This window comes from Amphiura filiformis, chromosome 8, assembly GCF_039555335.1.
Source record: "Amphiura filiformis chromosome 8, Afil_fr2py, whole genome shotgun sequence".
Lineage (NCBI taxonomy): Eukaryota > Metazoa > Echinodermata > Ophiuroidea > Amphilepidida > Amphiuridae > Amphiura > Amphiura filiformis.
In genome coordinates this window covers 43,301,239-43,328,832 of record NC_092635.1, presented here as the reverse complement: position 1 = coordinate 43,328,832, position 27,594 = coordinate 43,301,239, and the positions used below count along the sequence as shown (strand labels likewise).

The following is a 27,594-nucleotide window of genomic DNA, read 5'->3' as shown; positions in this document are numbered from 1 at the left end:
GTACAAACAAGCCTGGTATTGGTTCAGTGGTTCTTATGATAGCTCTTGATATTTTGAAAAAATATCTCTTTTTATGTTGAAGCCTATAGTTAGTACGCAGAGCATTAAGTTACTTTCTATTCCTTTAAAGTCGCTGAATCAAAATTACTCGACAAGCAAATAGAATACTAGGAAATGTTGAATACTAGCAAGGATTTCAATTGACCTTTTCGATATATCCCGAAAGCCTTAGCAAATGTAACCCATACTACGTCATCATCAGTGCGCAGTGATGACATGCATGCGCATCGGTGACGCAGTCTCGGTTTCATTAACAAAGGTTTTCGGGAATTATCGAAATGTGTATTCATTTTACCTCTCTACATCTGAGTAGAAACCGAAGCAGGTCCCCGTACTTCATATACTCCGTTATAAGATAGAATGGTTCTTCAGTAGTACAGCAACCGAGAATCGGCAAAATATTCGGATGCGATCCAATTTCAATAATAAGTTTGATTTCGCTGAGAAAATCAACCTTCATCGCATCTGTAGCATCCGCTGTTATATAGACAAATGGTTCAACATGTTATGTTTTTAACATCTCCTTATTTAAGTATTGAATATTTATTATAATTATATTGAATGGCTTTCACTAGGATCCACAACATGCTCATCTATCAAGGCACAGTTTTGTAACCCCAATACATTTGCATATTCATTGAATGACCTTGGGTACAAAAACTCATCCTCTGCAACTTGAGGTCAAATTTTGCAATATGAGTGTTTAATTGAGGTTATTGGACTATGCCATTGGGATGATGCCATTGTGATCCAACCATAGTGATTGAGATTGACACAAGAATTATGCTACACGAGCTATAAACTATTTAATTCAAATTCAAGTTATTGTTCATTTCAATTCACATCAATGTCAATAAATGGAAAGTGTGTAAAAGTAATACATTATTAATAACATAAACCGCTATACAGATTGATAAGAAGTGAAGACATGTGAATGCCGCAAAGCGTGAAGCTTGTGGTACCCAATCTGAACAAGATAGAAATTTAACTTGCACTAGCTCACGGTTGTTTGATGGCAAATAGCAAGAAAATTTTCTAAAAAGATAATCGTGAAATTGGGCTAAATTAAAGTTTAAAGATATGCAAATAGCGCCCTCAGTTTCCACACAAATGTACAATTATAGAATTAAAAAAACCACAAAAAGGCAGAAAAAGATGAAAAGTTTGATAAAGAATACCTACTTCGTCGGAAAAATTAATAAATGATCACATCAAACAGCACTTCAATATTTTGTGAATAATGATGAAATCAAAATGCAGATAATAATACTCAAAGGTACACTAACGAAAGTATAAAGACATGTATTATATGATACAAAGCTGGACTGGAATGAGTAGAGTACAATGCCATCACTGACAGATACTTTGGTCAAAATTGGTATCAAATACAGTGTGCCATATAAATGATTGGGTATGGACACACAAGACAATACAAGACAGGACAGGACAGACCCAAAGTATAACAGAAAATTTGAAGTAAGAAGGAAATAAGTCGTAGACCTGTAAAATGTGTGTTGGCCTATGTCGAGTGCATTATTATGTTTGTATTTTTTTTATCAGGCTCAGGCCTGATTAGGCTTACCATACTTACTCACTACAGTGACAAATAAGGTAGCCACAAGGCCTGGGCTAGCCAATATCCGTAATTACGACATTTGAAGCTTTTCCTTTTCCTGAAGGCAAGCACTCAGGATATTTGCGGGTTTTCATTATGCATGTGGCCCAATGTTAAACCCACTGGGAAGAAGTTAGCAGTTGGCCTGGTTATGTTGTTGTTGTTTTTGACCCGCGTAAAATGCCTTCACAGGTTTTTACGGAGACCGTTTGTAATAATATTGTTTAAAATGTCATTTAAAGTCACCGAAATATACTATAAGCATGCATGCTACAAAATGTTAAACTGAGGTTGACAAAATATGCATTGTGAGATTTTGTGCAGGTTTATTGAAATGTTACTAAAATTCATCAGTACGGTATCGATTTTAGTAATCGTCACCCATCAATAGTGCGACATCGCGCTGCTTTTGTCAGGACATTTGAAAGCATTCAACACGAACTTCTTAGGTTAAACATATACGTTTACTCTCCGGTAATTTGGTAACTGAATCATCTGGTCGATCTATTTTTGATGGTTTTCAACTGCGAAAATCGTCATAATATTCGCAATTATGAAACAAATCCTGCACGAAAATGTCTATTTTCCCATTAAAAACTGTGTCATATTAGGGAGTTGGCGGTGTTAACCTTAGAGACCCTTTGACTGAACTGTCGTTATTGGTGACAAGTTGATTTTCCTTCGTGAAAGACCACGGGGTGACCTATTTCAATAGGTCACCCCTGATGTCAGTCCAGAAGATTGCCAAAATATGGCACATGAATATTGCATAATGACATGTGGGACAATGGTTGAAACTGAGTTTATCTCATTATCTGCCCATGGGCTGTTTGTCTGAACCAAGACGTCCACAAGGATAGCATTATGTCTACAGTGCATATGCTATATCCTTTCCTGCGGGAGACAGATTTCTGGTTTGTTAAAAATTTCAAAAGGCATGCAATTGCCAATATTCTAAAGCTTTATCCAACTCCAAACGAAGAACCAACGCTATAGTCATTTATTTGAACAAGCCCCGTTTGCAAACCGTGACGCCCCTCGAATATAGCGAGTAAAGCCAGCCAGCAGAGATCATCATACAGGTATCAGAGTCCAGCACAGAGCCTGCGCTAATCATTCATGTGATGTGTATCCAATTATGTTGGCCGTTGCTATTCTGATTGAAGTGTGATTTCTTGATGATGTACAGTTTGCTTTCCCATTAGATCACAACATGCTGCTGTACAGCCAAGGTCAAAGGTCAATTTTTCATATTTGGCAGACAGACAAATGCGGATTCGGATTTTCGTAAATTCACGTTAAGCATGCATTATTTTTAATTAGAGAACAAGGGATCAATGCTTTACCTATAGAGGGCAGCATATCAATTAGTTAACGGTTGTCATCGTCGACCGTAGTACCTCGATGCACCATTAGTTAACCCTGTATGGCGACTTCTTTTGATTACTTATTACGCTGTTATCATCTGATCTCCGTTAAAAAAAGTGGTATCCTGCCCTCTATACAGCATCGATCCCTTGTTCTCTATTTCGAAAATAATGCACGCGTAATATGAATTTACCAAAATCGAATCCGGATTCGGCTGTCTGCCGAATTCATAACGACATATTTTAGAACTTCACAGCAGGATCCTGTTACAACGGCGCAAGTCACATGCGCTGATAAACACGAATTTACCAGAAGCCGAATCCGGATTCAGCTGTCTGCCTAATTCATAACGATATAACCTACCTTTGAGACTCTTTACTGCGACTGGTTGATATTTATCGGTCCCATCGATTCCAAGAGCAAAGCCTTGATAGACCACACCAAACTGACCACTTCCAAGCTTGTCTTCTATTCGTAAGAAGGAGCGATTAAATTCCTTGGTTATAAAGATAGGGTCGTTTTCACTTAATGAAGGCGGTGTATGTGGTTCATCTGTATGGGAACAAGATTGGGGTTTATTCTAGTTAACTTAAAGTTACAAAATGTGTAAGAGCATTACATTAATGACGCACATGTTCTAATGTTTGATTTTGGTATAGCAGTTGCTGCTTACACCGCATTTCAACAACAACTAATAGTCTTATATTGTACATTTTCCTGAGATTACTAAATTTGGCAACCTCCGTCAAATCCGTTTGAAGATTTACAAAAATATTTTTGACGACAAAATCATAGAACACGACCACCGACCGATAGCCACGGGGGTTTCGGCCAGCGATTTCGTGCGTGGGATGCGTGCATGCGCAGTGATTATTCATGTGGTATATTATAGGTATTTAATGATGTTAAGGTTATTAATTATTTTAAACTGTTGTGATTTGGTAGTTCACAGCATCTTACGAATGGTACTGAGCTTTGGCAAAAACTGCATTGCTCAATTCATAGCGAGCGTGTAGAAGAATTAAAATATCACAGATATACTTTTATAGGTGCTGCGGTTCTTGAGTTACGTTGTAAAGAGGGCTGAAACAACAACACTTTTGTAAAACGTACATAACTCATTAACACCAATAAATTAAGCAAGTTTGCAAAGTATACGATTTGTAGAATGAACTTTTGCAAAACATCAAGGTGTTAATTTTCAATAATATATTGCTCTAGATAATGAAAATCGATTTTTAGGTTGCTTCGACCAACAATACCTCGTCTACCCTTAAGGTTGAAAGGCGGTAAAAACAAACGTGACACTTACAGAAAATATTCACGCCTAGACTTGATTGCACAGTCTGCCAAACATCTCCACGGCTTGCATCGCACTCCCCATCGAATAAAGGCGTTCCTTTTTGTCGAAGTGCTTCCGTCTCGGCTGCGGAAGTTTTAGTAAGTCCACTTGCTGTTCCAAAAAAACCTTGTTTAGGAAGATGAGATATTGGTCTCTTACGCAAGTAACAAAGAATTAAGGCCACGATTGTTAGCACCGCTAGAATAGATAGGAGTATAAGAAGCACTATCGTCCCATCATCTGAGATGAGATATACATCATGTATGAGAGCAGGGATGAGAGTTGTGTTTGGTGATATCGTTGACATCGTTGGGGGTATGGCATAACAACCATCCACTGTACACGATAAGAAAAATATAGAAATAACAAAAAATATCAGCATGTTAAATTTTGGAGGCATTGTCGCGCGGTTTTGGCAAAGTTTGGTGGTATTGTATATAGTGGAACTCTGGCCTGTTGTGATTTTGTTTGTTGTCCTTAGATTTGTTCTTATATTGTTTTATGTTTTACTGAAGTTTTTAAAAATACCAAAGTATCGTACTCTCTGTTATAATTTATTTAAAACTTAAGTAAAACATTTTACGCAATATTTTGTAAGTACAAAAGACAATATTCCTGATAGGTCAGAGTTTCAAATCTCGAGTTTCAACTTTCAAACTCGAAAGTCGAAAAATTAAACTCGAAGATTAGCAACACACTGTCAATAAGGGACATTATGGATGCTGGGTCACAGGAGAAACGTTGCATCACTTTGTGTCTTCTCCGGGCTGTTTGTATTCTGGTTACCATGAGCACCAGAAAAGCGTGTTCTTTGTTATGATCGCCTTGTTTTTTATTCATCCATTTTATGCAATCTTTTTGTCCATTTGATATTGGGCATTTGATCTTGTTATTTATTAATTTTATTGCAATGTAACTGATTAGTGTTTTGATATGTGCCGTTTTTCATCGTTTGATGGCGACATCATCAGGCGCTGAATTCTCAGAGGCTGAATTAAAATTGATATTCGTCAATATGCGCAAATGATCGCGATACGCGAAACATACCCATCTATTCCACGATATAGCGATGTGTATGCAACAATATTAACATTATCATTAATTTTAATTTAACAAATGCTTTAAAGGGGGTACTACAGCCCTGCCCAATTTTGTGCCTATTTTTGCATTTTCTCAAAATTATAGTGCATTGGTGACAAGTAAGATATGTATATTATAGGGGCAAGGACTACAACTACTGCACTGGAAATTTTATTTCAACACAGACAACAGTTGTGGAGTTACAGTCCAAAATGAGGGAAAACCAATATTTGATCAATAAATCAATAACTACTTGCCTTGAGGTGCTGAATTTTCAGTGCAGTAGTTGTAGTCCTTGCCCCTATAATATACATATCTTACTTGTCACCAATGCGCTATAATTTTGAGAAAAATGCAAAAATAGGCACAAAATTGGCCAGGGTGTAGTACCCCTTAAGCTATGACAATATATTTAAATCTCTGCAACATACCTGTTGTATTTGCTTCTATGTAAGGTACAAAATCGGTCGTTAAGTTTGATGTGTTGAAATGAAACTGTACTGGCTGGTTATATACCGTACCATTGTTCATGTACATCCTTACCTGAAAATAGAGCAAAGAATGATATTCAACCAGCTTGATAAATTACTGTTATGATTTTGCACGGTTGTTTGATGGCATGTGAAACGGAGTCATTTTAAAGAAAAGTTAAACAACGATGGCGCTATTTATCTTAAATCTTGTTTGTATCTTTACAAGTGGTAGACACTTGTACAATAGTATTAGAACATCTGCAAAAAGACTAATAACAAGGGAATTTTCCAAAAACCTTTTAACATGCAATGTAAGGTAAAACTCATGTTATTTGGCTGATTTAAATTTAAAATATATGTAAATAGCGCCCTCAATTTACACACAAATGTACAGTTTATAGAATAAAAATTACCACAAAAAAGGCAGAAAAAGATATACAGTTTATTAGGGTGATAGCTCTTGGCATTATTCAGGTCTAGAATTAAACATATGTAATGTTTTTGTTAGAAAAATTAATAAATGATCAAATCAAACAACCGTGTTTGAAATAGTGCCGAATAAGATGACTACTAATTGAATTGTCTGTGAAAAGAAGCAGTCCATTAATTTATCGAATTTGGTCAAAATTGGTAAATGCGTTATTCACTATAGTGTTTTAAAGACGTATGTGGAGAAAGAAAAAAAAAAAGAAAGAAAGAACCGCACGACCCATGAGACCTCTTAAGTAAGCAAATTACCTCCATTGTATAGTATTTTTCCTCTTTTAGTGTGCTTATCCCTGAAACGTATCTGAATGACGGCCCGCCGCCAAGCTCATTCTGTAAAAAAAAACCCCGACACACATTGCAAATAAGAAATCAAGTGTAAATGGACTATTTCAGATGTAATCCATACGCATATTAAAGCAGGGGCGTAGTCATTTTTTTTTTGGGGGGTGATTTTGAAAAAGAGGACCTTTTGGACCTTTCGCAAAAAAATGTGGCCTTTTATCACCAAGAAAGCATAAAGTGGACCTTTTGGCTTTTCTTGACGGGGGTGGGGGTGGGGGGGTGGGGGGGGGCTACGCCTCTGCAAATATGAAAGCAAACAGGAAACTTGATAGAATACAGAATTGTAACTTTTATTCAAAATTATATAGATCTAACTGCAATGAATTAGGATTGATCCAAGTTTCATCTTTTTAAAATCAAAAAACCTCCTGTTCTGTATTTCATTAGAATCTGAAGAAGCGTTACTTTCACAGACCTACCTCTGTAATATCATATTGCTGGTGAAGATTGTTCTCTAACTTGTGATATTTCATGGTAGGTTTGGAAAATTCCCAATACTTGATTTCAACTGCAAGTAGATCACCATTCACCTGTACAGGTGGCACCCATGAAATATATACTGAAACGAAAGGAAATCCCGTCAACATGTTACTGAATGAAACCAAAACAGGAGAATAGAGACAGAGAGGGCGAGCGTGTTCAGCTTTACAAAGTCATTCGGTAACCACATTGAAATTTATTCTTCTTATCGAGTTTCTTCATTTTGGAAACTGTTATTTATAAATACAATTATTATATGTTACGATCTAGAAACGCCAAAATTACTTTTGATCTAAGTTCACTCAATAATTTTACAAATACTGTTTTAGTTGTGCATTTCACAACTAAGACACTATTTGTATGATTCAACAAAAATTAATTCTTTAATGAAAAGTATAGTCACGGAGTATAGTTTTTCCGTGAGACTGGGGAAATCTTCCTAAAAGAGAGGCCTTTCTGTGAGACTGGGTAAAATTTTTACGTACCTGTTAAGATTGTAGGGTCAACATCATCTCGTACGATACAGTCTACTCTTACATCAGAAACTTTGCTAAATTTCTCCCCTATTAACCAACATGATGAAAGAGAGAAATGAATTAGATTATTAGCTTACATAACGGCCGGTATATTATCTGTCGTTTTTGCGGGAGCAGCATTTTTGCTCCTTCGCTACATCGCGCAGAGGTTTCGGTTCTCTGCTGCGAGCAACGCGAAAACGGCCGCAATACGTCGGACTATAAGGCCTATGTGATGCATTCAACCTCTCTAATATTCAGTCTGTATGGGACTGAACCCATACCCATACTATTGCTTTTTTGCTGCCCTGCGTGGCCCTTATATTTGGGTCCCATTTGGAGTGTTTAGTTGCCGTATGACTGGGCCTCAGTATCAACAAAAATATCAAGGTCGCAGGGCCAAACTCCAAGTGGGCTTATATAATACTACGTCTCTGAACTTAATGCCTACCTATTTGATTACAAAATTGTCGGTCCCCTGTTTCTTCATAGCAATCTGAAATAGAAATGTGTGAGCATTTTTATAAAGAAAATGTAAAATAAAAGCACGACATGATAATGGAGGGTACCCGATAATGAAGCAAGAAATGCTCTACACAAGTCCAACGTTTTGGCTGTATTTTGCGGCTTTCGCCGGTACATGGGTATGCATCCTACATTTTTCATTGTAGAGCCCAGTAGAATATATATAGGCTACTCTTTTGAATTTAACATCACCTCCGGCAATTCTTGCTTTTCTTGCACTGGTGACCAGGCGTCTGCGTTTTATACAATAAATTATGGCCAACGCAACGACCACCATGCAGTATGCGCAAAGACAGTAAAAGATGTACATTTTGATGTTGTGCATGACATATGCAATGCACATCGCCACTTTTTCATGTGTTTCAGATTTCAGCTGATTTGGATCACAGATATTAGAACAATATCTGTGTTTGGACTCAAAAACACATGAATGGGAAAAGAGCAGCCAAGAAAAACAACGTTTATGCCCGGTGGCCCGGATGTGCGATCGCGGCGTAGTGAAAAAGAAGGAAATTCATGGTTTTAATGATGTTGCTTGTTATTTTTTGTTATTATTTTGATGAAATAAGAATCACAAAATATTCTGGTATGTATGAACGGGCAAGCGGCCCCTCGGACATAAACAACCGTTTAGTCATGAAAATATATGAATGAACCCCTAAATCACCAAGAAGAAGACTGCTGGTTAAGTACTGATTAGTTAAAACTGTGATTGTGTGATTTATTATTATGTGCATTTGTTGTCATGTACAAATTTTGCCAACCCTATTTTAATTATAGACTTAGATTTTGTTAATTTAATCAAACAGTGCATTGTTGTTGTGCATTCGTGTGAATTTGGGTAAACGGTGATTTTGGCCTTGAGTCTGTACGACTCGTAATATACTGAAAGTGGCGTTAAATTTAGTTCTGTCCTGTGTGTGATTACCTGCACAACAACGATCGTCCGCGTACATTGTGTGATGAACGCTCGCGTGTGCGTGATGCTGAAGTGAATCCGACTTTTAGTATTGTGAATAGGTCATGCGTTTGTGTTGTATTTTGAAATACTTACCTGGTGCTAGTTGTGATTTTTTGATTTGTATAGAAGAAAGTCTTGTAAACGTTTTGTTCCAGTTGGCTACTGCAATCTGAAAAATAATAAAGTTAAACATTAATATAGTGACTCAACAAGGGTAATTAATTCAAGGCACAAAATGTCTAAGGTGGATTTGTTTTTGTGCAGTGGTAAAAATATGCTCCAATGATTGTACATTGTTCATATAGGTGCAAGAGTTTTCCGAAAAGAATAGTTTGCACTATCTGCGATGTCTGTCTAATATTTAACATAGCATCTAAAAAGGTCACCAAAATTAACGCCACGTGTCTTTGCTTATAATGTATCTTCTATCTTCTGAACTTCACATCGCAGATAGTACAAACTATTCTTTTTCTGCATTCCATCAGCTAGAGAATAATTTGCCCAAATCTTTACCAAATTCATAGCAACTTGATTTTTGACACCTTTACAACATGTGGATTGACCTTTTGTGCCACATAAAACCATAAATACAGGCCACAATTTACATTTCCGTGATCATGCTGAAATAGGAACATGTATGCACGCGTTTTATTTGTATGTATATTCAAATTAGGGGTTCATTTATATATTTTCAAACGGTTGTTTATGCCTGAGGGGCCGCTTGCGGCCCGAGGGCATAAACAACCGTTTAGTCATGAAAATATATGATGGAACCCCGTTCATACATACCAGAACATTTTGTAATTCTTATTTCATCAAAATAATAACAAAAAACTACCAGAAACATTATGAAAAAACATGGCTTTCCTTCGTTTTCCCTACCCGGCGATCTCACATCAGGGACATTGCTCCCGACCAATCACGCGCGCTGTTACATAGCGGGTATGTATGAACTCGCAATAACTACATTTGCACGTGTGTTTAAGATTTGTTTGTGTCCCTCAACAAAATGTATAGTAGCTTTTAACAATATTGGTTTAGTGGTATTTTTTTTACTTACCATGAACAAATATTCTTTACCCCATATTAAATTTGTGAAAACATATGACGAATTTACCTGGAAAGGAAAAAAATGAGCAAAAAAAAAAAAAAAAAAAAATGAGTATCAAAATTTATGAAAAGTACCAAGTAACAAGAAAAGAGTTCTTTAAAATCAGAGGCGTAGCTAGGGGTTTTGCACCCAGGGCTAACGATACATAATAGGGTTTCTCCCCAATTCTTCCGCGTTCGAAAATTTGCACAAATAGGGCCTGACAAAAGTTGGGGCGACCCCGATGCAAACCTATTATGCCAACCCATCTCTGGTAAATAAGAGTAGATCTGGACGCTCTAGGACAACATGGAAGGATGTCATTCAGAGGGACCTGGATGTGCATGGCACCAGGTGGTGGGGTGGTCTGTGGAGGAGGCTGGATGTGCTAAAGCTAAAAGCATCAGGCTAGTGGGCTATATCCGTCAGGTAAGTAAGTAGGCAGATATATTTAAAGTAATTCCTAACTAGGCATACACAAATCCAAGTTCCTATTGATTAAGGCTGCCGGCTGTACGGTCAAAAATGGCACCAGCATTAATGGCTCAGACATACGAATTGGGGCTGTTTACAAGAAAAAGTGTGTCAAATGAGAAACCATCAACATTCTTAGACCTATCTTTTGTTTATTTGCCCACGCTAAAAATCCTTTGGAGGTAACACATCCAGCATTAAAAACATTGGATCAGACGTGCGAATTGGGGCTATTTACAACAAAAAGTGTGTCAAATGAGAAGCCATCAACAATCGTTGAGTTATCTATTGTATATTTGCCCTCGCTAAAAATCATGTGGAGGTTCAGCATTTAAAAAAATGGATCAGACTTATGAATTAGGGTTTACAACAAGAAATGTGTCAATTGAGAAGCCATCAACATTCTTTGAGCCACCTATTGTTTATTTGCCCTCGCTAAAAATTCTTTGGAGGTAACACGTCCAGCATTTACAAAATGGATCAGACGAATGGATTGGGGTTTACCACGAAAAGTGTGTCAAATGAGAAGCCATCACCATTCTTATTGTTTATTTGCCCTCGCTAAAAATTCTTTGGAGGTAACACGTCCAGCATTAACAAAATGGATCAGAAGTATGAACACGATGAAATAGGGTTCACAAGAAAAAGTGTGTCAAATTAGAAGTCATCAACATTCGTATTGTTTATTTGCCCTCGCTAAAAATTCTTTGGAGGTAACACGTCCAGTATTTAAAAAAAATGGATCAGACGTATGAACATGATGAAATGGGGTTTACAAGAAAAAGTGTGTCAATTGAGAAAGTATGAACATTCTTTGAGCTATCTATTTCAGTAGATGGTTATATTGGCCCACGCTGAAAATCCTTAGGAGAGAAAACTGGTTGCTATAACATTAAATTACATTTAACCTACTTGTAATAAAATATCTTTTTTTTTCCAAATAGTTAATTCTCCAAAAGGCATATGACGTATGTGAGTCACGTAGCTGTTATTTTGTCGGTACCCCATACTTGAAATTGACACCATTTCGCTACTACTTGTAGAGCGGAGTTTCGAGTATGATGATACTGATGCATAATGGCTATATTCTCGATCGACTCAGGTGAGCTTGCCAAACATTACACATTCTTGCGATCCAATGATATCCCACGAGTGACAGCGGTTTTTAGTCTTTGCAAAAAACAATCAGTCGGCACTCCTTCGGAGGCGAAGGAGCATTGCGATTTCAATGAGCAATACGACATTTCATGACATTTGAAAGATTCCCCAATTCGGTTATTCCCAGAATTCATAGTAATACCGTGTTCGTCGATGCATAGATAATCACTGCGCATGTTGAAATAGGCAATAACGATAATGCCCGCGCATCGATGACGACGTAGTTCCGGTTACTCTTGCAAAGGTTTTTGGGAATGACCAAACTGGTCTATTGGTATTTTGATGACGTATAAAGTGGCATCTCTTGAGACTCGACACATTTCTTCGATGTATTTTCATGTCTGTATTTCTCATGCTTTGGCATATTTACATGCTATTTTCAATGTTTAACGTTGTACTCGATTGTATATCTAGTCAGGTATGCCGGCCACAGATGTGGACGTCAGATCTCATGTTTTAGATTGGGAATGTGAAGTCGGGGCCTGATGGGAGTTATGAACATTCAGTAAATGTTAAAAGTGTTTATTTCTGCTATTCATTTCATGCGTGTAGCATGTTTCTACAAGTCATGGGAATTTTCATGCGTTTAAGGGTAAACGAGGTGTTATTGGTCGCAGCAAACAAAAACAAAAATCGATTTTCATTATCTAGATCAATATATTATTGACAAATAACACCTTGATGTTTTGCAAAAGTTTATTCTACAAATACTATATTTTGCAAACTTGCTTAAATGTATTGTTGTTATGTTACGTTTTACAAAAGTGTTGTTATTTCAGCCCTCTTTACATCACAGGACCTACAAAAGTATATCTGTGATATTTGAACTCGTCTACACGCTCGCTATGAAATGAGCAATGCAGTTTTGCCAAAGCTCACTATCATTCGCAAGATGTTGCAAAATCGCAACAGTTTGAAATAGTTAATTTGGTTACTTGGTATACGGACGTCATTCTATTGACTCCCATTTAGATTTTGGTATTGAAGGTATTGCCGATCGGACGGGTATTTTGTCGAACCCTGTACACCGTTTCGAACATCATGACTCCTCTTGCATAAAATAGCATTGATTGCTGGGAGTGGCCTTTCTTTGCTTCGTTCTATTTCTTGCTATTTTTCGTCCTTTCAACTGTAAATTATGACCAGCATTGGTACCATTCCATCGGCTCTCCAGAAATTGAGAACATTTATGATACGTTGATCAATTTGCTTAAAATTCTCATTATACAGAATTCATAACGAAATTCAATGTCTAGACCGTGGATTTTCCATGAATCCAAGAGTGTGTCCCTTACGGACCAACCGATGTAAACGACAAATTTGTAATACACCATTGCACATTTATACGCTCCATTAGTTGGGGCTATCCCAGTTGAAATACACACGCCCCCTACGAAAGCCATTTCGAATGGGGTTACCTGAATGGGTAATGAGTGACTCCATTTGAAATTCCATAGGATATGGGTATCTTGATTTCAACTGGAACAGCCCATTAGCAATCCCACCAGTACCGATATTCGTCTCCTCAAGAAAAAGTCAACAACACGACTCAGGCTATAAGAATATGAATTTTTGAAGATTGGTTTTTGTTTTCATTCCACCTTAAGTGGCATCTCTTGAGATTTGACGCATTATTGGAGGTGTTTGATGTCTGTATTTCTTATGCTGTGGCATATTTTACACGCTATTACATAATACTCGATTGTATCTCATGGGAGATGCCATAGATTCTCGGGATATATTTTTCAGTTTTGGTAATTTTGCTATATAGGCACAATTCAGTTTATTTCTGTAGGGTAATATATTGAACTGGTAGGAAATGAGCCATTGGTCACAATGCGCATGGGGAAAATTCATTACAATAAGGTTTAGGATCTCACGTATTGAGTCCTATGAATGGACACATTTTTATGCGTAAAACGTTGGCTCAAAAAGAAACTCGTCAGTTATTGTCATCCTTGCTGTTCAACCTGATAATTTTGGATTATTCTGAAATACACATTTTGTTAATTGGATTTTACTTTTTGATTTTGATACCCTGTTCGTGAAAATCGAGCAAGAATGGACCAAGATGTGTGCCTCCAAACCGTCAATCCCCAAAATCAAAAGTTACAATTTTAACGATTTAATTGTGCCTGTTACATCGTGTGCTTTATTGATTGGCCCGTGGTGCTTGTGTGCAATACAACGATGCGTTCTCATTGAAAATCCTTGAAATTGCAACTTTGGATTTTGGGGTTTGAGGCGCATTTCTTGGTCAATTCTTGTTCGATTTTCACGAACAGGGGCTCAAATGAGAAAGCAAAGTCCAATTAACAAAGTGTATATTTCAGAATTATCAGGTTGTTGAACAGCAATTTTGTATTTTACACTATTTTGCTCCATGATCGGGCTGAATTTTGGTAGAAAAGGGCCTCCTTGCCCCCTTTTTTTCCTTTGTCCTCTTGGTTTTCTCTTTCATTATTTTGTCAGAGGGGCACTTTTTTTTTTCATTTATTACGCTACTGGTGTCCTAAAGATAAATAGCGTCATCAGTGTTCACCTTTTCTTAGAAATGAGTAAAGTAGTAGTATGCGGGGTCGAATAAGCATTCAACTAATAACCATAGCATTCATCCTTGATTTGGAGCATTTGTTTAAAACTTGCCGAAGTTACTGGTTGTCCTAAGTATATGTGACTGTCAAAACCAGGAACAAGTCACATTTTCTACATTTCATAATCTGCTTAAAAATATAAAGCACGAGACAATAAGCTTTAAAATTATACCAAAATTATGTACATAGCATCAAACTTTTTAAGATATGGATAATTTTGTAAATGATACCTTGATATTTTCGTGAAATTGCTATTCTGAGTAATTGGGCTAATAGATTCCTGCTTTACACATGATTGAATAGGGATTATCATAGTTCAACTCAACTGTCAATTATTGATTAAATAAACCTCGTTTTAATAAGTACTTTCAAGGATGTGAAAGTCCACTTAGTCCCAAGGTCAAATACCATGAAATTAGGAATTCCAAAATTTGATTTTTGTCATGTTTAAAGGCCTATAACTCAAAAACATGCCTGGCGACTTGTTCCGTGTTTTGTTGGAGTTGGTCACATATGGACTCTAAACTTGGTGTATAAGTTATCAAAATACTTGTATTCATCCCTGTCTATTTAGCAAATAATACGATTGAAATCGAGAATTTTAAAGCAGAAATATATGGTATATATTTTGTGCATAATATCTTAAGATTTCCCAATGTTTACGTCATAGCAATATCATGTTGAGGAATGTTCGTACTTATTTTTGTATCACTTGATAGAGAATACCTATAAATACACATTGCTATCCAATATAGCAATATAGGACATTTGATATAGAAAATCCGGGGTTTCCAACTGTACTATACAAGAGATCAACCTACTTTGTACAGTTAAGTTTAGGATTCGTCTCTTTGTCAAATTCATTAATTGTACTTGGGTGCGATACGCCCAAATCAAAATTTTGATATTTACGTCGGGGAGTAAGATTTACAGTCACTTTTTAGTGGAAATGAAAGACCACGTAAAACATCATATCAATTTGTAAGCGCTTTTTTTTTTAAAAGTCATAGTTCATTGAATTTACAACCGTATGACAAAACCGGCAAAAATAGTAACTTTTTGCACAAGATAATGCAATTTAAAGAGAATTTACCATTGCTCAGTCTAGTATATGGACAATACATACTGCAGTTACTGTCCGTTTTCCTATACACAATACACAGTGCTCTCACCATTGACGTGTGACCTCAACAAATGATGTATGTTGGGAGAATGGACACTTGCCTAGTTAACATCACTGTGTGAAAAATAACCAGCCAATATTTTATTTATTCTCCAAAACTTCTAGCAAATATATTTCTCTAACATGACCTAAAATTACAGCTAGGTTAGATGTTCAGAAATGGTCGTACTTTTGTAAAATATGAGTGAGGGCAAGGCATAGCTAGCCAACTCCCCGTGTTAATTGAATGGAGATTTGACCGAAAATATTGGTATCGGACCGCTCACTTCTGAAGGATGCCACAAAAAAACCGGTAAAAGCTACATTTAAATTATTCTAAATAGGTTCTAGAAAATAAAGTTTTGTAACATGTCCTAAATTTTTAGCTAATTTAGATGTTTGGAGAGGGTCGTACTTTTGTGTTTTAGGAAGGATATGTAAACGACAGATAACACCAAAAATATGAAGAAATTATTTCCAAACTGTGTTAAGTCAACAATCATTATGTTGCTCATTTTGAAGAATGCTGGTTAACAAAAAGCAGTTCTTTGTGTCATTTCGTGAACAATGGTACACATACCATTGTTTCCTTTCGTTTCCTTTATAATCGGTTACCCAACTGAAGCTGTAATACCAGCTTTATTGCGATGTCGCACATTGAAAACAGACACTTGTACACAACCAGAGAAGATCTGATTTAATCAGTTGAGCTGCTTCAATGAGTGTTATCTTGGTTTAATAGCTTTTAATAAGGGTTTAAGTCCTGCAAAGGTCGAGATGAATTCTACTGTAGACATGACTGCATCATGATAAGTGTGCTTCTTCATTTAATGACATAAAATTTGAAAAATATTGTACGGAACACTTGAGGTTTTGACTTTTAAAACCTACATTTTGGTCAAAAAATGTGTTTGGATAGGTAGTTTTCAACAGATTTTCCACATTCGCCTTGCTATAACATTGGGTTGTGTTATCTGTTGACCTAGTGACTAAAAAGTGATTTAGGGAGAAGTGTTAGCTTTCGTTTGATATAAAAAAAAATTATGATTGGATGAAGGAAACACTTGAGGTTTCGACAAAACCAATCAAAGAGGCCTATTTTTTAGCTAGAAGCTTCACAGCCCCTACTTTGATATGCACTCAACCGTGTAGTGTAATCAAAGACTGTGGAAGAGAGATTCACTGTTTGTTGTTCTCTGCTTGGAAGCTCTTGGGACGAAAATGTGTGCTCAGGTGTATCGAGGTGGAAACTGATGGTTTATAAGAGAATCGTTTTTGTATAGAAATCTTTCCATATGAATCAGAAGCATACATGAACTCATTGCTCAAAATTCTAGATTCGTCATTCTGCAGAATTCATAACGAAATTCAATGTCTAGACCGTGGGTTTTCTATGGCTCAAAGAGTATGTCCCATACGGACCAACCTATATTAACAAAATTGTAAAACATTACACATTTATACGCTCCATTACTTGGGCTATCCCAGTTAAAATCTATACACCCTCTATGGAAAACATGGACTTAATCTTCAACAGAGGCATGACAGGAAATTTGAATTTGAAACTGCGTTTGTCTGAATTTCAACTAGAATAGCCCATTAGCAATCCCAATAGTACCGATTTTCGTCTTTTCAAGAACAAGTCAACAACACGATTCAGTCTACAAGGATATGAGTTTTTGAAGATTGGTTTTGTTTTTATTCCATCTAAAGTGGCAACTCTTAAGACTCGACACATTATTGGAGGTGTCTCATGTCTCATATATTCCCCATGCTGTGGCATATTCATTACATTAAACTCTACTGCTCTAGATGTCATTGATGTGAATGTCAGATCTCATGTTTTAGACAAGGGTGTCAAGTCGGTGCCTGGTGGGAGTTCCGACAAATATAGCTGTGTGTGTCGGTATAAGATTAAAGGTGTATATTTATTTCATCTTGTTCTAATTTCTGTAATGTTTTATAGTTTAACCTTTCATAGGTACATAGGATTGAGTAGGTGGTGTGGTGTTAATTAAATTGAATTCTAGTAGGTAATGAGTGGCCAATTTAGCATGCATTTAAGGGATCTAGAATGAGCGTTTATTGCGTTTCGACAGTATTTTTGTGGGACATGAGAGCACCTCAGACCTATCGAATTGCATTCTGAATACGAAGCATGTCTTTCTGATATCAAATAATTTTCATTTTTGAAAATCACAATATAATACAAATTTTATGACAAATTATAAAAATTTGATATTTTTCAAATTTTGATATATAACAGTCCTCGAAGTAAATTATATAAATCTAATGACATATTCTTAAAGTGTATGTAGCAGGGAGGAAAAGCCGACGGTCAATTGAAAATTTTGACCTTTTATATTGAAGATATGGATTTTTTCCCAAAAGACCTAATTTTTTTGGTGTTTTGGGAAAAAAATCCATATCTTCAATACGAAAGGTCAAAATTTTCAATTGATCGTCGGCTTTTCATCCCACCTACATAGTACATACACTTTAAGTATAAATCATCAGATCAAATATCAATTTTTAATGATTTGCCATAAAATGTGTATTAAATTGCGAATTTCAAAAATCAAAATTATTTGATATCAGAATGACATTCTTCGTATTCAGAATGCAATTCGATATGTCTGATGTGCTCTAATGTCCCACAATAAATACTGTCCAAACGTTCATACCCCAGCCCTTAAAGCACAGTTCACTTTTGTCGCGTAGCAATACAGCTTTAGATTGTGCACACAGAAGTGGAAAGCAATCGTACCGCTATGCAGGAAAGTGCCACTACACTTCCTTGTTCTAAGTGACAGAAGGACAGGTCTCTAGTTTGATTCCACAACTATTCATACCTATCATCTCTTTTATTGTATTATCATGCGAATTGCCCCGTGGTATCTTACGGGAGGACAGAATTGTTTATTGGGACGAGTGACATAGTATTCTAGTAGGGTCTGTACAATCCAATGCAACCAGGAACAACCAAAAATTTACATAGCTCCCCCAAGAATTACAGCGCTTTCCAAAATAACCCATACTCCAGGCACGAAAATAAACGCGTCCGTTATATTCATCCTTGCTGTTCAATAAATTGATAATTGTAGATTATTCTGAAATATAAATTTTGTTAATTGGACTTTGCTTTCTCATTTGACACCATATTCGTGAAAAACAAACAAGAATTGACCAAGATATGCGCCTCCAAAGCCTCAAACCCCAAAATCAAAAGTTGCATTTTCAACGATTTTCAATGGGAACGTATCGTTGTATTGCACACAAGCACCACGGGCCAATCAATAAAGTACATTTCAATCAAGTATATTTCAGAATAATCCAAAATTATCAAGTTTTTGAACAGCAAGGATGAATATAACTGACTAGTTTCTTTTTGTGCCTGGTGTACATTGACATTCTCCAATAATAAACAAAACAATCTCCAGACAAGCAAAAAATTAAACAAACAAGTGAGTTTTTAAATTGGTTTTGAAGAAGTCCAATGTTTTGACATGCCTGACGGTAATTGGAAGAGAACCCATGGACGAAGACCTGTGCTACTCAGACCCTAACATTTAGACACTTCCTTTGTCTACTTATACCTTCTTAAAGATAAATAAAGATTTCATGTCAATAACATATCGACACGCGATACGAATCAAAAATACACGTAAGTGACGTTGTTGGTTATTTTGCTTTACCTCAAAAAGAGATTATGAAAAAGATCTAATTCAGTAAACAACATTCACACACCTTTAAAAATACCAAAACTTTCAATAACAGTTTAGAAATACCAATACTTTCAATAACAGTTTCAAAATACCAATACTTTCAATAACAGTTTCAAAATACCAATACTTTCAATAACAGTTATAGTTCTTATGTGTATAATTATGAAAAGAAGAACATTTTTGGCTAGGATATAGTATTAATTAATCAATATCTGGTAGTCAATAGGCAAGTCAATTGGAATAATCTCTTCAGTGGCTAAAGAAGACCTGCAGGTTGCAAGCTACCACAGCTCTGCAAACAGTAAGTATTGTGGCTGTTGTTTTAAATATACTACTGTACTATTAATTAACAGTCATTATAACTTAGGCAACCAAACGAGTCTGGCCCTAATTCTGGTTAATAAACTGATTTTGACCGGAAACTGTTTTATTCATACCTGTCTGTCTGTCTGTCTGTCTGTCTGTCTGTCTGTCGGGTGTGTGTGTGTGGGGGGGGGGGTGTAGGGGTGTGTCTGTCTGTGCGGCTATGCGTTTTGCAGTGGTTTGACACATCGATCTGATATTTTGGATAGGATACAGATCAGTACCGGGCGTTCCGTCTTTACCGGTTGGTTTTGAAGGTCATCGGAGATCAAAGGTACACAGCTACAGGTGCCATATTAATTGAAATAAAATAGAGCACCCCCCAATAAAGGGCACGTCGCGCGTTTAGTATGGGGCATTTCATATACGGGCAATTCATTTTCTTCCTTTAAAATTAGGGAAAGGAAATGTAGAATGTAGAAAAATGTCTGAGGCACAATGCATATTTCAACCTTATAGTTCACCTCATAGTAAGAGGTAAACAACATGGTTTTCAGAAAAATAAGAATCCTTAGAGATTACGTTCTAATAGGACTATGGTCTGATTTGCAAGATGATAAGAATCCTATTGCCTCACTGCTTTTGCGTATGTGTTTTTGTGCAAACACGTACAGGAGTAACTTTTTAGTTTTAAAATAGGTTCAACGTTCGTCGTAATTACTGAGCCATTTATTTTTTAACACGTATCACTATCTTTTTGCAATTGGTGACATCTCCTTGGAATTCCTGTAACATTCTTGTTGCACCGATGTGCACTAAAGAATATAGCACACTCCACAAGACAAAACTTTGCAACCTGCCCAAAACACTCCCTATTCAAAGTCAATAGAATTTTGCAATGATACAAAATTGAAATCAAAATTAGCTGAAAGATAAATTTACCTCATAAATTTACATATCTGTATGATTTCAAGCAAATCTGTGTAGAACACCGTAACCGTAGTTTGGCGTGTCATGTATGTGACCAATCATCAACAAATGGAAAACAGTAATATTCAAATTTTCATTTCAAATATAGAATATAGAAAAAATTCTGAGGCACAATACATAATTTCTTCTCTCATAGTAAGAGCCCGGTTCTCGGTATAATAAGATCGTTAGAGATAATCGTTCTGATAGTTAAGATGATAAGATTCATATTGCCTCACTACTTTTGTTGTTGAACGATTAATATAATTTGCCAATGATGTGTTTACGCTTTTTCAGCATAAAAAGGCGTAAGGGTTAAGATAGCAACAATTGGACAATATTTTTGTATTCTTAATACGTGGATTGTTCTTCTGATATCAAATAATTTTGATATTTTTAAATTCGTGATATAATACAAATTTCATGGCAAATTATTAAAAATTGTTTTGTTAAAAATATTTTTCATATTTCACAGTCCTCGAAGTAAATTGGCTAAATCTAATGATATGTGATATGTAGTTTGGAGGAAAATCCGTTCATCATTTGAAAATTTTGACCTTCATTTTCATTTCATTCGGCTGCGAAGCAGGCGACTACAAAGTTTCTCCATGTACTACGATCTGAAGCCAAAGTGGCAATGGCATCTGGCAGTAGAAAGTTGTCGAAATCCCCCAACAGTTTTTGCACCTAGGACAAGTAGGATGTTCTTTGCCTTCCTAAAAAGACCTACAAATTTGAAGTCTTTTCGTATTCAAAATGCAATTTGAGTGGTCTGATGTGTTTTCAGGTCCCACAAAAATACTTTCCCAACGTTGCTATCCGACCGGAATTAAATCATATCACTTACATAATTGTATTTGGAGTAAAAGAGGCAATCGTTCTGTTTTACCAACCTTGATGATTGGTTTTTAATTTGGTGTAAGGCTACAGGCTAATTTTGTTTGTGCAATATGAAATGAGCGCAAAGACTGGTCCATAATTAGCTTAGGGCATTTGGTGGTTTATTTGGTGTGTATAAGGGAACCAGCTGGTAAACTTGGAAAGGGGATGCGCCGGCATACCAACCCTACCCTACTATCTACTCATAACCAAGGACACACAAAAATGTTTTTAAAACGTATTTGAATAGCATTTAAATGTCGGGTTATATGAAAAGTTCATGAAAATATTTTACGTTTTTGTTTATTTTGTCAACATTGTGTTAGAATGTTTTACATGAAGCATATTATTACAACGTTTTATAGCTTTTACATTTTAAATGTTTTTTGTTAAACGTTTTGTGTTTGTTGGGTAAATATTTCAGTTGCAAGACTTACATTCAAAAGAAGCAAAACTCCAACCCAATAATAATTTGTTGATGATAGTAAGAAAGTAAGCAATTATCATTTGCTGAGGAGGAGGATTATGTTTTCGAAATTCTGGGTTATGTGCTGTTGATGTGACAAAATCTGATATTTTAAATCAATTCACGGAACACGACATTTAATTTATATTAATAAACCTTGTGCATGGGCAGCATGGCTGAAGATTAATCGCGTGAATCTACAAAACATTGAGCCGCGACACATTAACGATCGAATACCTGACCTGACACGCATTTACGATATCGGCGCAGGAATTGAATTTATTTCTTTTGTTTTACCTCATTGTTTAGCTCTAAATAAGGGGCACATAATCTGATAATAAAAATTGAAATTTTGTGACAACAGTCTATGTTTTTATAATTAAATGCCCATTCAGTAATTTGCTCATCCGGACGATCGTAAAAATCATCAAAATTACAAATTTTGGTACTTTTGTCATTGTCATAGATGGGCTAACATGCGAGTGGCTCAGCCGAAAGCCGTGTATTTAAGACAAAATAAGAAATTTTACACGAATCTGTAATTTAGATACTGACAGTATATAAATTAGCTACATGTATTTCAATGGGACTTAAACTTCGTCAGTACTGCAGTTTTCTTTGTTTTTTGCCAAATTTGTCATTTCAAAAATGCCAAATTTCACTTTTAAGCAATAATTTAATTTTTTTTTTACACTTGCGCTGGCATATAATGATATGGGTATTCTGGCACGGTGAAATATTAAACAGGCATTTGAATTTCAAATGGGATCATAGATATTATTCATGAGAATGTGCTCATTCTAAACTGTCAATGAAACTTCTTACTTGTTTTTAAACTATTTGGTGATGACTATCGACCTTTTTATGGTATTTGGCGCCCATTCCTTTTTAAACTAAAAATTTTCATTATGGCATTCTCGTATGCGGTGTTGTTAATGCATAACTGAGAGTGCTCTAAAACGTAAACAAATGCTATGAAAGTAAATTGGGTGGAACGCTTCAATATTAAAGATGAATTGGAAAGGTTAACAATGTCAAGAAAAATGTGGGAAGCATAAAGTGGAGAAGTGAGGGCAAAGAAGATAGAATAATAAAATCTTCTTCTTATGGTGGCACACAGGATCACTCAAAGTGGCAAAATTTAGACATTGTTTTGTATTGTATCTTTAAAAGTAATGATGATAAGTACATAGAAGAATACATTTTTTGCAGAAATCTGCCGTGCTAGTTGGATTCCGTGTGTCATTTCCTTTCTGAAAATGTATACTTTTATGTACTGATCATCATTACTTTTAAAAATACAACACAAAATAATGTTTAAAATTTCCGAGTTTGAGTGATCCTGTGTGCCCCCTTAACAAAGATTTCAACTTGAAAGTGTCAGTTTACAATAGAAACTTGGCTCAGCAGCTGGGGAAGAAACGTACTCGACAATAATGTACTAGGGCCATTCAAAAAGTTGTCCCTCACTTTCAATAACTTCTATTGGTAGCTTCTTAACTTTGAAAGGTTATACACCAGACTGTCTTTAGATTAGACTGCGCATAATTATGAAAAACATTTTTGGGTAGGGCATATTGTTAATTAACAGTTATATAATTTCGACACTCAAACCGTAAGACAAAAGGATTGATATTTATAATATGCACGTTCTGGTTAAAACGAGCATGACCCTAGTTCTGGTTAAAAATAAAAGCCGGACCCTTCGACTGGTTTTTACCCAAAACCTGTTTTATTCATGTATTCTTTGATGCTATTCATGCTACCCATAGTCTTCAACATAAGTTTTGCAAAAATTTTCTCAAAATATCACGAGCTATCTCAAGAACCACCGAACTAGGCTTGTTTGTACTCATGTTAATGCATGTTTCATGATGATTCCAAATATGTTAATGAAGATGTACAATTATCAAATTTGTAATTTTTTAAAGAAAAGTCAACAACCCACGTGGAGCGAGTTAGATAGAATAGAGCACCTTCGAATAAAGGACACGTCATTCGTTAAGTATGGGGCAATTAATTTCATATGCAGGCAATTCACTTCCTTCCTTTAAATTTGGGTAAGAAAATATAGAAATGTCTGAGGCACAATACATAATTCAACCTTATACTTTACCTCATAGTAAGAGGTAAACAACATTGTTTTCGGTATAATAAGATCGGGAGATATTTCAACTGCTTAGTGCCAGAAGTGGATAAGTGCAATAGCTGCCATGTGTAGCTGCCATGTGTAGATGAGTACAATATCCTGTGTGTAAATTGCCAAATGTTTACAAGGCAGCTATTGCACTTACCCACTTCTGGCACTGAGGAGTCGATTTGCACGAAAACACACGAGCAAAAGCAGTGAGGCAATAGGAATTTTATCATCTTAGAAATCAGAACGTATATACGTGTAGGACGCACTTTTTAGTTTTAACTACTGAGCCATCTTTTTCCAATCGGTGACACCTCCCTGGAATTTCATGTTGTACCAAGGTGCACTAAAGAATAGAGCATACACCACAAGACAAAAACTTTGCAACCTGCCCGAAACACTCCCTATACAAAGTCAATCGAATTTTACAAAATTGAAAATAAAATTAGCAAGAATATTTTACCTCATTCATTTGCATATGATTATTATGTACCGTTACCGCATGTGGCCAATCATCAAAATTGGAATATAATATAAGATAAGACAAATTCCATTTAATTTCTTCCTTTAATTTATTTTGGGAAAATATATAATGTAGAAACTTTTTTCTGAGGCGCAATACATGATTTAACCTTGAACGTCTACTCATAGTAAGAGGTAAACAATATGGTTTGCGGTATAAGATCGTTAGAGATATACAATAGTTAGCGATTTGCGGTTTTCGCCCTGCTGACTACAACTTCAGAAGGTTCAGACCCGGGGTTCAGAAGGTTCTGATTTGCAAGTTGATAAGTAAAATATGATTTGCCCAATATGTGTTTACGCGTTTTCAGTTTAAAAAAAAAGCTTACAGGAATCTAACCGTATCACTTACATAATTTGGGGCAAAATATTTGTAATCTTTCAACAACAAAAGCAGTGAGGCAATAGGAATTTTACAATCTTAAAATGTTATTTGCCCATGATGTGTTTACGCGTTTAGTCTTAAAAAAGCTTACATGAATCTAACCGTATCATTTGCATAATTTGGGGCAAAATATTTGTAATCTTTCAACAACAAAAGCAGTGAGGCAATAGGAATCTTACAATCTGAAAATGTTATTTGCCCATGATGTTTTTACGCGTTTTAGTTTTAAAAAAGCTTACAGGAATCTAACCGTATCATTTATATATTTGTATTTCGAGCAAAAATGCAATCGTTGTGTTGTATCATCCATCGAGAAATATGATTGTTTGTAACTCGGTGTAAGGCTACAAGCTAATTTTGTTTGTGCTACATGAAATGAGAGCAACGACTGGTCCCATACTTAGCTTAAAGATTTGGTGGCTTATTTGGTCTGTTTTATCAACCATCGAGGAATATGATTGATTTTTAACTCGGTGTAAGGCGACAGGCTAATTTTTTTTTGTACTACATGAAATGAGCGCCAAGACTGGTCCCATACTTTTGTTTGTGCTATATGGAATGAGAGCAAAGACTGGTCCAATAATTAGCTTCAAATATTTGGTGGTTTATTTGGTCTGTTTTTCCAACCATCGGGGAGTATGATTGGTTTTTAACTTGGTGTAATTAGGCTATATAGGCTAATTTTGTTTCATGCTATATGAAATGAGAGCAAAAAAAAGTCCTATAATTAGCTTAAACCATTTGGTCGTTTATTTGGTATGTTTTACCAACCATCGAGGAATGTGATTGTTTTTTTTTATCTCGGTCTAAGGCTAGATGCTAATTTTGTTTGTGCTATATGAAATAAGAGCAAAGACTGGTCCCATAACTAGCTTAAAGCATTTGGTGGCTTATTTGGTGTGTTTTACCAACCATCGAGGCATATGATTGGTTTTTAACTCGGTGTAAGGCTACATGCTAATTTTGTTTGTGCTATATGAAATAAGAGCAAAGACTGGTCCCATTATTAGCTTAAAACATTTTGGTGTTTCTTTAGTCTGTTTTACCAACCATCGAGGAATATGATTGGTTTTAACTCGGTGTATTAAAAAATAAAGTATAAATATACACACAAAGTTATTTCAGTTGTAAGACTTACATTCAAAAGAAGCAAATCTCAAACCCAATAATAATTTGTTGATGATAGTAAGAAAGTAAATAATTATTATTGTAACATTTGCTGAGGAGGAGGAGGACGCCCTCAATTTTGTTTTCAAAATTATGACGTTATGACGAGTGTAAAACTAACATATACCCTGTAAAAATCAAGCCCTTACATGCTGTAGTTGTGACAAAATCTGATTCACGGAATTTATATTAATTAATCTTGCTCATGGTTGAAACTTATTCACGTGAATCTACAAAACATTGAACCTGTCGAATACCTGACATAACACTGACAAAATCGCCGCAGGAATGGAAACTATTTTCTTTGTTTTACCTCATTTGTTTAGCTGTAGACAGTAAAAACTAACATTTTGTGGCAAGAAATAAATTTAAAAAAATCTATTTTTTATAATAAAATCAACTTTTACAATACTACTTTTAGATCACTTCCATTAAGGGATCTGGAATGAGCGTTTCGACAGTATTTTTTGTGGGACATGAGAGCACATCAGACCTATCAAATTGCATTCTGAATACGAAGAATGTCTTTCTGATATCAAATAATTTTCATTTTATGAAATTCACGATCTAATACAAATCTTATGACAAATTTTTAAAATTTGATATTTTTCAAATTTTTGAGATATAACAGTCCTCGAAGTAAATTTTATAAATTTAATGATGTAGTCTTAAAGTGTATGTAGCTGGGAGGAAAAGCCGACGATCAATTGAAAATTTTGACCTTTCATATTGAAGATATGGATTTTTTTCCCAAAAAGACCTTTTTTATTTTGGTGTTTTGGGAAAAAAAATCCATATCTTCAATACGAAAGGTCAAAATTTTCAATTGATCGTCGGCTTTTCATCCCACCTACATACACTTTAAATATAAATCATCAGATTTATAAAATTTACTTCGAGTACTGTTAAATATCAAAAATATCAATTTTTAATGATTTGCCATAAAATGTTTATTACATTGCGAATTTCATAAAATGAAAATTATTTGATATCAGAAGGACATTCTTCGTATTCAGAATGCAATTCGATATGTCTGATGTGCTCTAATGTCCCACAATAAATACTGTCCAAACGTTCATACCCCTTCCCTTAACGAGACAGAATGTAATGATATGGATATTCTTGCACGGTGAAATATTAAACAGGCACTTGAAGAACAGGCACTTGAATAACAAATGGAATCATAGAGATTATTCATGTGCTCATGCTAAAGCTGTCGATGAAACCTCTTACTTGTTTGTAAACTATTTGCTGACTATCGACCTTTTTTATGGCATTGGGGGCCCATATTCTTTTTTAAAGGAAATTTCATT

General features: G+C 35.6%; 1 protein-coding gene across 1 annotated transcript in view; it reads right to left on the bottom strand.

Annotated features, from left to right (window-relative positions):
- Positions 1-27,594, bottom strand: part of LOC140159567 (uncharacterized) — a 158,127-nt gene that overhangs the window by 4,699 nt on the left and 125,834 nt on the right. The window contains exons 7-16 of the mRNA XM_072183059.1: positions 10,311-10,367; positions 9,344-9,419; positions 8,216-8,260; positions 7,735-7,812; positions 7,189-7,328; positions 6,677-6,757; positions 5,897-6,008; positions 4,356-4,721; positions 3,407-3,595; positions 356-537 (exon numbers count right to left, since the gene is read on the bottom strand). Of these exons, the coding sequence (XP_072039160.1) occupies positions 356-537; positions 3,407-3,595; positions 4,356-4,721; positions 5,897-6,008; positions 6,677-6,757; positions 7,189-7,328; positions 7,735-7,812; positions 8,216-8,260; positions 9,344-9,419; positions 10,311-10,367 (1,326 nt within the window). The remainder of the gene's footprint in view (positions 1-355; positions 538-3,406; positions 3,596-4,355; positions 4,722-5,896; positions 6,009-6,676; positions 6,758-7,188; positions 7,329-7,734; positions 7,813-8,215; positions 8,261-9,343; positions 9,420-10,310; positions 10,368-27,594) is intronic.